The sequence below is a fragment of the Macaca fascicularis genome, chromosome 15 (assembly GCF_037993035.2).
Source record: "Macaca fascicularis isolate 582-1 chromosome 15, T2T-MFA8v1.1".
In the NCBI taxonomy this organism is placed as follows: domain Eukaryota; kingdom Metazoa; phylum Chordata; class Mammalia; order Primates; family Cercopithecidae; genus Macaca; species Macaca fascicularis.
The window spans coordinates 106,832,234-106,847,515 of NC_088389.1; the positions used below are offsets into that span (position 1 = coordinate 106,832,234).

The 15,282-nt window shown below is 36.7% G+C and overlaps 1 protein-coding gene across 6 annotated transcripts in view; it reads left to right on the forward strand.

Moving 5' to 3' along the window:
* The window catches only part of PCSK5 (proprotein convertase subtilisin/kexin type 5), a 465,827-nt gene that overhangs the window by 237,247 nt on the left and 213,298 nt on the right, over positions 1-15,282 (forward strand). For 5 of the 6 annotated variants that reach the window (XM_005581952.5, XM_005581953.5, XM_005581954.5 and 2 more), the window contains one exon: positions 6,658-6,761. The exons of the other annotated variant lie outside the window; for it this stretch is intronic. In XM_005581952.5, coding sequence (XP_005582009.3) covers positions 6,658-6,761 — 104 coding nt within the window. The remainder of the gene's footprint in view (positions 1-6,657; positions 6,762-15,282) is intronic. 6 annotated transcript variants of the gene reach the window in all.

Here is a 15,282-nt window from a genome sequence, read left to right on the forward strand (position 1 = left end):
TGCTGGTGTAAATTCAGCGAAAGTAGTCCTTCTGAGTTATAATGGTACAGTAGGTTCTTAATCTCAGTAAATCATCATGGCGCTTGTCTTTGGTAGCCTATCATATGCCAAGCTCTTTATTTCCATTACCTCAAATTCTTGCAACTATCTTGTGGAATCAGCGCTGTTTTCTCCACACTGCGGCTGAGGAAACAAGAGACCTCGAGAGGTTCAGTAAATTGTCCGGTGTTACAGAACTATCAGGTAGGAGGTCATGATTCACCCCTAGGTCTTCCTGACTCTGATGTGTAATTTCCACCATTCTCATATGATTAGAGGCTGTAGAACGCAAAACAACTTTTTTTTATTATTTTGAATGAGAAATAGAAATGAGGGGGGTAACCATGTCTTCCTGCGGGACTTAGTCTGTGAGCCTAGAACTGCATAATTTATTCATGCTAAGTCCTGGGACAGCCCACAGAATGAGCAGAAAAGGGAAAGTGAGCAAGAGTTTCTCACAGGTTGAAGAGGATACGTTTAGGAACACTGACACTGTCACGTGTTGCCTACTCTGAACAGTTTTCAAGCTTGGGGTAAAAATGAAGGGCAGAACTAGATTCTGGGTTATGAGTTTGAATAAAAAGAGGCCTTAAGGATTATATTCAGGGCACAATTGTTGGAGGGAGTTAAGTCTAAAGGGAGACCTGGTGGAAAGCTTCATATTTGCGATTTGATTTCAATGCTTGTGATCTCAAATGACTGACCCTTCCTCAAGTTCTATTTTCTAAGAGCTTATGTAGCAAAGTATTTCAAGGAAATGATTATTGAGCTTGCAAACAACATATTATATTTTCATAGGGCCTGCATAAAAACGTAATTTTTGTCTTTTAGATGCAATAAGTATTTCCAGTGATAAGCCAGGATTTCTAAGGAAAAGAAGATACTTCAGCTTCAATGACAAAATTTTTCTTTATAAATTAGGGGCTATCTTTTCTTAAGTGTGTTTAGAATCCAAATTTACCTTTGGTTTAGAGTAAATCCAGGGGATTCGAATATTTTCACAATAAAACTTCACGTGGTCCTGAACCAATTTTTTATTTCTTTCATTTTTTCCACTTTGGTTCAGGTGTGGAGGAATCATAAGTGGGTATTTGGATAATACTAATACAACTCACATTTCTAAGTCTTGAGGCATTATTAGCTGTATTTTCCAATACTACAAACCAATTTTAGGCCTGAGACTTTTGAATTATTGTAGAATACAAAACAAAACAAAGCAAAACAAATGCACCCCCAGTGGTGGATAATCCTGCTCGCAATACGACTGACAATCTGATGATCCTTTCGGGCTCTTCATTACCTAACAAAAGAAGATTGTTTTTCTTTGTAGGAAGGTCGGTATTTTATTCTTGAATTACCACTTTCATACACTAGCTGCAATCGGAGTAATGTTTTCACCGATCTCAGCAGGCTTTAAATACATTCTGCCTCATCTTTGTGTCTCCAGCTCACAATGAATCTGTTCCCATAACTGCCGATTTTTTTTAGCATCGGTACAGTGACATTAATTTTCTGACTGTTTCTATATCTATTTTACATATACAAAAGTGGTTTTATTTTGCATTGAAGGAGACTAGTTTCATCTTGGATTGGTTTTGAACATTTAGGAAGTTGGATATTTGTGATGCAATTTTCCCATTGATCTGGGCCTCATCATTTCATTAGACAGAATCACTTGTATTTTAGGATTGCTCTTTTAGGAAACAGGTTCATTATCTGGACTAGCTGTTGCTCCTCTTATTGATAAATTCTCTTTCTGTAATAAGATGTGTATCTGTTGTCTTTTTTATCAGCTGCCCCTAAATGACAATGAGGATATATTTGGGTGGTGGGTTGAGCAGGAGGTTGGTTATCTTTTTCTCCTTAATAAGTGCAGGTGAGTCAGTCACCCAAGATTTCAAATTGGTCCTTGTTTTTAAAGACCACCAGGTACAGATTTTTTTTTTTTTTTTGAAACGGAGTCTCACTCTGTCACCCAGGCTGGAGTGCAGTGGCCGGATCTCAGCTCACTGCAAGCTCCGCCTCCCGGGTTTACGCCATTCTCCTGCCTCAGCCTCCTGAGTAGCTGGGACCACAGGCGCCCGCCACCTCGCCCGGCTAGTTTTTTGTATTTTTAGTAGAGAGGGGGTTTCATCGTGTTAGCCAGGATGGTCTTGATCTCCTGACCTCGTGATCCGCCCATCTTGGCTTAGCACTCACACATGAATTTCCCAGAATTATCTGGGAAAACCTTTTGGTGAAGCATTTTTTTTTTCAATTGAAGTGCTGGCAGTTGCACTTAGCCCAACAAGAAACACTACACAAAATGTCTCTCTTGGGAGATGTCCTGCTTCTTCTAAACCTTGTGTTGGGCCTGTGAAATACTCGGAACTGCTCAGAGTAGAAATGTAATGCAAACACTGTGTAGTGATAGTGTCAATTATGCTGTTTTTGCAGCTGAAAACTAGAAGTGTTTAAGGTGAGGTTCAGCTGAGGTTCATTGAACAGAGAAGGGTCACATAGCCTGGCTGTGAACCACATCCAAGTGTGGCCATGGCAGGCAAGATGACAAGTTCATAACAATAATGGTATGCAATAATATACTGATGTTATGACACACAGCATAAATGTAAACTATTATAAAAATCATGTGATTTTCCTGGTGTGTTATTTTTCTGTTTACCTTTGAAAGAATGGGTAAAAGTTAGGCCTTTGGAACCTGCAGAACAAATTAAGACTCAGGAATCTTCTGAATGTTATGGTAAACAAAAATCAACAGAGTCGAGAAAGAGTGTGTGCACAAAGTGTGTGTAACCATGAGGACGCAACGTGCCATACTTGGCTTTTTGATCCAGTTGTCAAAGAACTTCCTGACAAATAGATGTGTGTGTGTATCCATTAGGAAATAGTGTTATATGGTGATTGATAGCATAAGTTATATAGCCAAGTCCAGCTGGCTTGAATTCTAGTTCTACTTACTACCTGTGTATTTGAGTTACTGTGTGTAACTCATAGCCTCAATTTTGTTGTCTGTGAAACAGGAATAAGAATGTTACCCACATCATATGATTTTCAATATCATGCAACAATGATGTACATAAAACATACAGTGCCTAGCCATGGCCAAGTGCTCACTAAATGTTGGTTATTACTATGAGTTCAGCAAAGGATGCAAAACTAGAAATGATTACATATATAGAACTCCCCAGAAAGTCATGTTCATTTCATTGGTTTGAAAGGTCATAGATGGCTACCCATATCTTGTAGGTGTTTATAAATGTTACTCTCTTCATGTATATTTTTGTTTAAGGGCATTTGTTAATAATTCCAGGAAGAAATTTGAGGGGTGTGTAGCATAACTACATGTGATTTATTATAGGGCGGTGGTCACGAGACTCAGGATTGGGAGATGTTCTTTTCTCCAGGTGGGTTAGACTTTTGATCTCTCAACAGTTGCTTGCTTCAAATCTCTTGTTGCACAAGTCTGTCTATTCTTGGAGATCAGAGAGGTCTCGGTTTTCAGAGGCCATTGGAGTTTGGGTCCAAGATACTTGGCAGAGAGGAATAGGTATTAGCGAGTCCTAAATTATGGTTGTGGACTGTGGAGTTCCCTGCAGAGAGCACTCAGCCTTCTCTCTCTGCATTTACTTTATAAATGGTTTACGAGATCTCTCATAGTTTGACTTAGTCTTTACTTATGCATCATCGCTGTGAGTCTAAATACAAATGAAAAGTAAGATGTGAATCAGACGTATCCATAAACAAGAGTCGTCTCTGGATTCTAGCAATAAATAAACCATAATGTCCAGTAAAATTAACCTATGGCTGTTTCTTGAGCTAATTATCTTCCCACAGATAGAAACACTACTGATTCCAGGTCCACTGGTTTTTCAATTTGTCTTCCTTCCTTTATTTTGGTGAAATTCAGGAAATTTTCAAATTAGATCATTTCTGAAGTTGTGCATTACCAAATATCAGAGTAAAACCATCCAAATACCTTCTCTTTCCATGTGTAGTTCCAATTTCCTGAAGCTAATTTCTTCCTTCTAATTACAAGCACTCCAAGAACTAGGTTTTGCTACTCAGCATGAGAACAAGTAACTCTTATTTCTTCAGTCTGAGTTTGAATGCAGGAGACTTCCTGAATCTGCCAGAATACAGGTGCTTAAGGTATAAGATCAATATAAATGTTCCCTGTTCTATTACGAAAATTAAATGTTTAGTGCTAAGGTTAACTAGGGAAAACGTAGATCTCCCAATGATCAGAATTTCTTGCTTGATATATCTGAAAGAATCTTGCCCTGGTGACAGGTAACATGAGACATTGACTTCTTTTCTTATTTTCTCCTCCCTAAAGGAGAGTTAAGTTTAAGGAGTTAAAACGTGGAAGTTCTAACTAGGTGTCAAATGTTGTTTTAAAATTACTAGGTTGATGTAGGTATTTTCATCAAATCCAAGTGTACTCTTTGGTGTCTCACTGTTTACTCATGACAAAATGAAAATATATATGTTCATTTGGGAGGATTCTGCTTTACCATAAATAAGTGGCTAGAATGCCTTTCTGGACCAAGCTTTCTTGTCATTTTTACCCTTCACCCTAATAACTAGGACATACCATCTTAGCAGAGCTAGAACATCGTATGTTGAGACTGGCATTCAAAATTATCCCTTGACTTACTTTCTGATTTCCCTGACAGTAGTGCATTGAGTCTACTGAAGGATCATGTGAATGAATTTAGTGTTACTCAGCAAAGGGTCAAATCATGCAATTTGTTTTAGAAGCAAAACGTCCTGCCCCCTGGATTCCACCAAACAGCCTCCCTCCCTTTCTTGAAAGTTTCTTGCTTTATCAGGTTCTGAAATTGGTTCCTAACAAGTGCTGTAACCTAAGAAAACAAGAATAATTCTGTTTTCATCGTTCTCATAGTTTTAAAGTTTATGTAGTTGGGATTTAATTTCCACAATAAAAGTTCTTTTGTTAATATCACTTTACCAAGTAGTCTAGATCCAGTCTTACCCACTTGGGAAACTTTAAAAAATGGCAGGACTCAGTCTCCTTTTATTTTTAATCTGAGACCATAACAGAAAAAGTGTCAGAACTCAATAGTACTTTTCTTTCCCCATTTCTTTCATATTCAAGCCACCAAATAAGAGCTGTGGCTGCAAATTTTAGCAAAATGCTTTGCTATCTACCACTTCTTAATGGCTTATTATGCACCAGGCACAAGGTTAAGTACTTGGCATTATTTTAACTGATTCAATCAGTATAACGATATAAAGCAGATACTAGCATCCATGTTCTAAGTGGGGATACTAAGACTTTGAGAGGTTACTTTCACATAGATAGAAAATGAAGGAGTCAGAATCTGATCACTAGACCCCTTCTTACTAGAAGGCCACCGTGACCACCCTAAAGAGCATAGATGTGGTGAGTATGATGGGGGAAAAAATGTACTATAAAGTGAAGAAACATACAGCCCCTATCATGAAAAATTAGGCACAATTAAGATACTAAGTTCTCCCTCTGCCTGAAAGACCCCAATATCCATACACCTATAAAAGAGAGTGCAGAAAGACTACCTCAAGGCCCATCACACCTCAAGGCAGGTAGTGAGTAATTTTCTCCTCTTCCCTTAATCTTCTCTCCCATCCTTTGCAAATATTTCTGCTGAAGTGAAGGTGGCTGGTGAGAAATAAATAAAATGGCTGCACACACTGCTTGAAAATTGTCATATTTCTTAGTTAAGGAAAAGATCAGCACACCTCAGAATTCAAGACTGAATCAAATAAGTATCCTGATTAGAATTGCATGCATGCCCTGAGTCAAATGCCTTCGAGTATATACATAGTCAATGAAAGGGAATAAAAGTCTGTGTGTATGTGCTTGGATTTGTTTTCTGTGTGATTACGATTAGCATTGCAGTTCTCCAATGAAAGTATCTCCTGCTCAGTAGTCTCTTTTGTGCTCTTCAGTGCTAGTAGCCATAAGAAGTAGGTATCTAATAACACAGTATAACAACTACCCATTGCAAATTAAGAATGCCCTTATAACTGTCTGTGCCTTGGAGCCCAGCTTTGGGTTCTGTACCATATTCTCTTCCTTAAAAATGCTGACAATTGGGATGCTGTTTTGTTGAGATTTTTCCATATCCCACCTATGTATGCATAGAAGGTTCAACATTGCTGAGTTCTTTTGGTTAATTGCAACTCAGTTACCGAACTATTCAATGATTAAAGAAGAAATGTTCTGGAGGCCTTCTGTTTTGATTCTAGCTTACTGTAATCTTCTGATGATGATGCCAGCTTTTATACAAAGGACGACAGCACCATAGTGGGCAGCCATTTTGTTGAGGAAACTGGAAACGCTCACCCTTTTAAAAACCTAAGCTACCCTGACTACAGTCTTATTATTTCTTCAGTTTAAGGTTACATTTTCTGCCTCCCACAGACTAATGTCACTTCTCCATGTTGAGAACAAGAGCGACATTTGGCATTTGGTTATCCCAAACCCAAATCTCTGACCCTTTGTTTTTAGTACTTTGCCATTTTGATTTTGCTTTTTTAATTTGCTTGTGACTCTCTGCTTCCCCCATCTTTTTTTTTTTTTGGTACAATGATTCTTACCTTGTCTTTCCCCAGTCCGTTTCTGACCTGGAGAGACGTACAGCATGTTATTGTCAGGACTTCCCGTGCGGGACATTTGAACGCTAATGACTGGAAAACCAATGCTGCTGGTTTTAAGGGTGAGAACTTCTTTCATATTCTGTCACAGGCAAAATATTTTTATTTTTCCCCCATTTTAAACGGAGAGCAGGAAATAGAACCCCTCAAACAAAACTTTAAATTTTGTGCTGACACACAAAGAGCTTGATCTTTTAGTAAAATAAAAGGCAGGTTGATTTTTTTAAGTTAAAACTACACAGATAAGTGAGATTTCTTTGGTTTCCCACATCATAGGTCAATTTTTTTAAAAGATCGACCAACTCCCATGTATAGTCGACCTATGGGACCCCTGATTAGTTTACTATTTGCTGTCATTGAGTAAGTGATATTTATAATAATGTATTTTAAAATTCCTCACCTTCTATAGGACTACTTCCACTTCAATAGTAACTGATATATATTGTTCACTTTAGTGTAGCACTGTTAGTTGCTAAGGCCATGCATTCTATAAATTTTGCTTTTGTTTGTTTTAAATTTTCCACAAAGAAAAACAGGTAATAATTCTAAGAAATGTTACTTTATATAAACTAAAAATTCTGATGAAGCTTTGTAATGTCCAGTCCTTATGCAATTGTGCACAGTATGTAACAAGTACTGAAGATTTTCCCATGGCTAATACGGATCACAGTTCCCAAAGTCTTATTAACAGTAGCTATTCTGTTTATTGTCATAGGTAATATATGTTATAATAAAAATAAAATGGCCATATAAAACATATATCCTAAAGTTTAGTACATTTACTCAAGTTGTAAGTGACCTAAGTTATAATAAAGTTTTAATTCAGTAATCTAACTTATAACAAAGATTAATTTGTTTATATCTACAGACTTAAAACATATTCCCAAATAATCTTAGTATCATCATGTATCTGTATGGATGAAATACAGTGTTCCATAGCACAGGGCACATCTACTTAAAAATTGAGGTTCTGATGGTCAGACCATTGGTAACATGGTCCTGAGCAAGTCATTTAATTTTTAAGGGCCCTAATAATTTAAGCATTTTGGATGCTAAGTAATATTATCTACATATCATATCTTACATATGATCTTAATATATCCTTATATATGACCAATATATGCAAATATTTCTACCAGAATGTATATTTTTAAAATTACTTGTAAATAATTTATTATAGACTCATGCTGAAACAAAACCTATAAATATCCTGGATTACCAGTGCCACATTAAGAATTCTTTGATTAATATCTTCACAGAAGGCTTCACTCTATTTTTAGGAAAAGAATATGTCCCTGCTTTGGAGTATTATCAAATACCTTTCCATGCATGTAAACTATATAATGCAGCAGTTTTCAATGAACTTTTAATCTAGAATTGTAAATACCTGTTGGCATTGCATTCTCTGAAGCCCAAATCAGGAGATTTGATCCCAAAATTGTAATTGTATGGGCAACATCAAAATTATTAGAAATTTCAGTTGTTCCAGAAAATCCAGGATGTAATTTTCCATATGTATGTTTCATTTTGATTAGCTTCCACATGCTCCCAACTCCTACAATATAAATCCATGAGGCTGCAGGGGAGAGAAGGAGCTGACACATAACCTTGGCTGATTGAAAGCTGGAATGAACTTCTTAGTAGAGGGATCACAGACTAAGGACATTAACCTCCATGAAGTTGAGGAAACTTTAACCCAAATAAATGTCTTAGTTTTACTTATTACTCTTTGGCAATTTAAAAAGAGCAAATAGTTCTAACAAAAATGCAGCTCTTTTGAAAACCTCTGTTGGTTTAGGAGAGGGGGAAACAGAGGATTTAGACTAAATCACCAGACCCAAACCTGAATTTGAAGAGGGTTGTGCACTGCTTCTGGCAAGGAGGAAATGGTATTTTACTATTGCACGTGGCAATATTTAGTATAATATTTCACTCTTCTCTTAGATGGCTGCCAAGAGTAACAATTAAAGTTCACTTTTTCACAGATGAATTATTCTGAATGGGCTGGACTCCCAGTGGGATTGTTTTGTAATTTTGTTGATGGCAAGTCCCATATTTCATCTAAACAGGATCATAATAAGATGACTTTAAAAAAAGGAGTTATTTTCTTCTCTACTCTAAACATTACCATCCCCTCCCTGGAGTCCCACAAATAAATGTGATTAAGGCAGAGGCTAGCAGGAGAAGCAACATGCTTTGGGGAAGTGGAGAATGCGGGGTACTAGGACTGCAGAAAGATGCTATGACTTTTTATGAAATAACATCTGAAAGAACAAAAAAGAGCTAAGGCTTAGAAAAGGTTCCTACACCAAGAGCTCAACAAGGGCTTGTATTTAAATTAGGTCGGCCGGCTTTCGCAGGTCTTGCTTAGCAGGAATCCATAGTCACCTATTTCTCCTTAGACTGGGAAAACGGAAATTGCCTGCCTACAGAAATGTGTGGTCCTGGGTGCCCTTCTTTATCCCACCCAGCTCTGTCCTAACACTGAGTGAAATATATGCATGAAATGAATCTGAAAACTCCTGTTCTTCCTTGGGCTTGCTTTTGTGTCCCAGTGTTGAGTAATTTATTAATAACTTGTTGGAAGAGTAGTTTAAAAAAAAAAATAGAACAATTTCACAAATTGCTCAATTGCCAGTAATAGGGACATCAATGTCCCCCATCAGAATTTCTTTCTCATCAGGTAAGGCAGAAGCCACTTAGGGTAGCAAACAACTCAGTTTTGGAGTTCAGACATCACTAGACTTCATAGTCTTTATTATCACTGATAACTTCAGTAAAGCCAACACCCCAAAGAACAGTCTCTACCAAAACCCTACCAAATCCATTTTATCCAACCTCCTTACATTTCTTCAGACATACCCCATGTCCTACATCCTAGGCAGACAGCAGCACTAGATGATGTTTGAGCTAGACTTGTGTGTGGCCCTCCTGAAGGCAGACTTGATCCATTCTTACCCACATGTGTTATGGACTGGAACAGGGAAGGTTTCTCATTCTGAAGCAGCTGCTGGCTTGGACAGATTCTCATTCAGGCTAGGAAGTTGGCCTTGAACAACTAAAGAATGTGGCTTTCTGATGACTCATCTCTGTTTCTCGGAGAGTGGGATTACCCTGGAGGTGCTCACTGATGAGCTAGGGACAGAGAACTTTCTTCTCCTTTTTCTGTGCCCTCCTTATAAAAGCACTCTGTAAATGACCCTATCATGAGATGACCTCACAGGGAAGCCACATGTAAACATTCTTATGCTAATGGCACCTTAATTTTCAACAATTTTAATCAAACTAAGATTATTCTGCCCTGCTGCTTCTTAAATAATAATAACAATCTCTTATAGTATAATTAAAATATCTTTTCCAATAGATTAGTTTTTCAGAATAAACATAATCCGATGAATACATACCTATGGAAACTGACTAAACGTTGTTTTGCTTTGTTCATCTTGTGAATAATCCTAGCTAAGTTTCAGACAACAGCTTTTGACTTTAAACCTCCTCCAGAGATAGTTTTTTTAAATTAAATGGAATAAAGATCATGTACCTATCAGAGAATCTACTTTAGATTGCCCATGAGAATAGGGAATTATTTGCCTTAGACCAGATGAACAGATGTGATATTCTGCCACCAGAGAACTGAAATCCAAATTCCAGTATTTTGCTTCTGACCAATATTTGCAACGCCAGGAGGTGACTTTGGCATTAAGCTGTTTGGGGTTTTGTTAATATTATTTCTTTCCTCGCTTGATCCCTTCCCTTTCTGCTTATGAAAAGTCTTTTCTGTTTTGTTTTGTTTTCTATTCTTTTTAATTTTCCCTCGTGTTCCCTAAAGCATACGAATTAGCCATAAAAGTGAAGGCTGTTGCCATTCCAGCTGGTTTTTCTTCCTGGAATTTAATGGATATTGTCTCTTCATTTATCTATTTCCCAGTATTTCCTGAGCACCTTCAGCATGCCCACCCAACACATGTTGAAGTGAGCACAGAAAGTGGGAGGGGAAGAAACGTCAGGGACACCATGGCATGGACTAATCTGACCTGCCCTGGTGTAACTTACATACAGAAACAGAAATTTACACTCCATCTCTTTTTTTCTTTAGTCAAGCCCAAGCAATCTGTCAGGTCATGTTAGATAAGTGATGATGATCCTTCTCTCATCTAAAATTCAGGTTAATGTCGGCAGCAGAAGGCATCTGCTATAGAGAATATCTTTGTCTGCTGTGTATTTTGACCAGCTCCATTTGGGCATATAGTTTATGCAGATCCACAGAGCCATGCGGAAGACTTCAATGCAGGCATTTTTCATAACCTGTGGCTTATCATCATTTCAGGAAGAAGTTAGCTCTGTCTTGTGATCTCCTCCCTTTTACTGCTGTAATCTGAGGAAACTGTAAATCCACTGATCTCTCCCACCAGTGCCTGGGCTGTGCGGGCTGATTCTTGCCTCGAGTCCTTATCTTTGGTTTGGGTGTGCAGTTATAATTATAATTGAATGCATGCAACATCAGCGATCTAGTTTTCTTTTTTTCAAAGTGTTTATATTGGATTATATGACTGTATACAGTTAAACTCTCTTAAATCTAGGAACAGGAATAGACGTCAGATAATAAATTAGGACCTTCTGTCATCTTTACTAGGCGAAAGAATGAAAAAAATGTCATTGAAAATCAAAAAATGACAACTAAGTGAGAGAGGTTACCACGCCTTCCATTTCACTGCCCTCCCAGACTATGTAAGTCTCTTTTTTTCTACCAGCATGTTGCTGAAACCTCCCCCATCCCCACTGACTCTTTCTTTGACCACAACTAAACTACTAGATTTTTTTTTTTTTTAATTTCTAACTGATTACCCACCGTGGGGAAAACAATTGACAGTCTAACATGACTTCTTAGCCTCCGAGGCCTTAACTTTTAATAACCTGTATTACTTTTAATTGCCATCATTTTATTTCCACTGGTAGGGTTGATAATTTTAAGATGTCCAATATATTTTTAATACCTACCTGTCTTGTTTTCAGTTTGTAACACTTATTAAAAAGAATTGAAAGCGCTGAAACCATTAAGCATGCTGTGTGTTCAATCAAAACGAAAGGTTTTAAAATGTGTTTTTGAGTGTTTTTGAGTTGTGTTTTGAGTGTAAAGTGATTTCTGATGTGTTACCATTTGAAAGGGTAAAGTTTCATTGTACTTTATTATTTCACTGTACAAATAATATTCCATCTTCACCACCTGCTATGCTCATACACTGTTGGTAGCCATGATTAAAGCTACATAATGCACTTTAATTGGTAATCTGTACATTGTGGTTTTGAAGAAAGGTTGAAGTGAAATGGTACTCATCTGGTCAGTGTCTGAGGTGGTATTATCAGAAAAATCAGTCGCTTGACTCCAGTCTTGATCCCACTTGCAGAAATAAGGCCCTTCCTACTTGAAAAGACAGAGGGAGGTAAATACATTTGATTCCACCTAATAAAATGTACTCCCTGGAAATGCCGCCTCATATATTTTTTTAAGATAATGTGTTTTCTACCACTGTGCTCTGTGAACTCTTACCCATTTCATATTTATTGACTGAAACCCTTTCATTTTTGTATTTATTGACCATTGTATAGATGAGTTTATCTTCTAGCTCATTTACAAAACAAACAAAAGTGTGAATCACACAGAATTTAGGAATTTTACCCTTATTGTTTTGCCTGGTAGATGATTTACCGTAACATCTCCATGGGAATAGAGAAACCCTGATAGCAAACTCTGCTTAATCATGGCTTCATCTGGAGTCTTTCATCCCAAATGCCCACTTGTCTCATCAGAATGTTCAACTCATGCCTACCGAATATGTGATGCTCAAAAATATTTTCTACAAATGAAAAGTGATGATTTCTCTCTGCCTGTCCTTGACTGAATGGTGGTATTAGGTTTGTTAGGTTTTTGGGGGTTTCATTTTGTTTCGTCCTTTCATCCCTGTTAGTGTTAAATGCATGCGGTTTCACACTTAAAAGCCATTCTCAAAATAGAATTAAAATGATGGTTGCACTCTTTGCCTGTTATCTCTATACAAGATGTAATTAGTTAACGAAGAGAACTACCTTTGGAGTGGTTTTGTGATTTTGCCAAAATCTTAAGAGCCTTTAAATTCAAGTAGAAAGTCTATTAGTGATATTTTCTGTGGCCTTTGAGGAAGTCAATTAGAGTTTTTGTACCTTGGTTTTTGAGGAATGTGGATAGCTAATACTAAACATAATGAGAAGAATGAATTGAATGAAAAGTGCTTTGAAAATGGAAAATCCCAAACAAAAAGAGTCTTAAAACTATATTTTCATACGTGAAACTTTCTACTCCCTGAAATGAGAATAAAGACATGGAACTGTGATGTGAATTAAAATGTTTTTTTGGGTTGAAAATTAATTCAGTTACCTGGAGTGGGCTACAGAAAATATATCAAGGACTTTATAACAAAATATTACTAATATGTCATCAATGTTTTTTAACCGTTAATTGTGTATCAATGATAATGCAACTATACTTAAATTCTGTTTTGCAAATTAATTTAAATGTTTAAATGTCACCTTAAGTTCAACCTGCTAAATCTTTAAAGCTGTAATTAATTGCTTCAACTTAGGAACTAATGATAGAAATCTGAACTCATTGTAGCCTATCAACAGCCTATCAACTCTAGTAATTGATATACAGTGTAAATCTGTGAGTTTAAAATATGATTTTTAGCAATGTGTAAAAGCATCTACATTTAAGAGAAAGTAGACATCTCTTCTGTGTAATCACCTGAAGAAATTCAAATCTGTAATTCTAATGACACTGGACTTTAGGTATTTGTAAAACTCTTCTTTCAGCCCATGACTTTGACTATCCTTAATAACAGCAACTCTTATTATTTTGTGGTTATGGTTGATATTTTAGGCAAAGATATATGTCGTCAAGCTCTAAGCTTGTGATTATAGAGGATGGTGTCAGTCCAAAAGTGTATTTTGACTATAAAGTAATGAAATTGAACCACTCATAATTGGATTCTGAATTCAGTTCCAAAATAAGATGCCCAAAAATGATTTAAGTCAAGAGAGTCTTAGCAAAGTACACACAACACACCCCTCTACATTCCTTTTACAGCCTATTTTGAAATTCAACAATCATCTTCTTATTTGAGGTTTTGTATTTATTTAAAACAAAAAATTCACTCAGCTCTGAACTCAGTGGTTCAGTGGTTGGGCTCCAGAGTCCAGCAACATGGAAGTGAATGCCAGCTTTACACAGTATATCTGGTAATCTTCATACATTCTTAATCAACTTTATTGAGGTAAATTTACATACAATAAAAAAACACATTATGTGTACAGTTCAGTGAGTTTTGACCTATGTATACATCCATGTGACCATCACCACAATCGAGTTATAGAAACCTCTGTCACTCTAAATAGTTATTCTGCACTCCTTTTTCATCCTCTATCCTCCTGCCCTGGCAACCACTCATGTACTTTCTGTCCCTATAGATTAGATTGTCTTTTGTAGGCTTTCATATATATCGAATTATTTGAAACCAGCTTCTTTTTTGCCATATAAGATTTTTGAGGTTCATCTGTGTCGTTAAGTAAGTCAGGCATTCCCACCATAAAAAAGAATGAGATTATGTCTTTGAGGGAATGTGGATGGAGCTGGAGGCCATTATCCTTAGCAAACTAACACAGGAACAGAAAACCAAATACTACATGTTCTCACTTATAAGTGGGAGCTAAATGATGAGAACTCGTGAACACAAAGAAGGAACAACACACACTGGGGTCTACGTGAGGGGGGAGGGTGGGAGGAGGAACAGGAGCAGGAAAAATAACTATTGGATACTGGGCTTAATACCTGTTGGATGAAATAGTCTGTACAACAAAGCCCCATGACATGAGTTTGCGTATATAACAAACTTTCATAGGTACTCCTAAACCTAAAATATAAGTTAAAGAAAAGTAATGTTTTAAATTTTTAAAAGTATATCAGGCATTCATTATCTTTTATTGCTATCTAGTATTCCACTGTATGAATATACCACAATTTCTATACTCATTCACTTTGTCATGGAACATTTTATTGTTTTACTGGTTCCGAGTTAGTATGAGTACAACTGCCCCAAATAGTTGTGTACAAATCTTTATGTGGACAAATTATAATTTTTAAATTTTAGTTAGAAAAGTCCTCTTCAATTTGAACAATTGAAGAATAAGGGAGCAATCCAAGAGGCTAACTAGATATAGAGCATTTCAGGCAAGATGAACAGCATGTACAAAACCTGTTCAAAGAAAAACAAGAAGGCCATCCTAGCTGGGGTGGGGTGAGCAAAGGGAAGAATGAGGAAAATCGTATCATATAAAGAATTTAATGCCTCTCTTCATTCATAGTATGCACTTAAGGAAAATTATTTATGAGCTATATGTCATGCATTCTAATATAACATATTCAGTTAATATTCTGTTCAGATTTTTGCAATATAAGAATCCAGCATATTTTATATAGAATTACAGATGTAGATGTATATAGAGCTATATCCATTAACATGGAATTTGTATTTTAGAAATGAAATTTGGTCC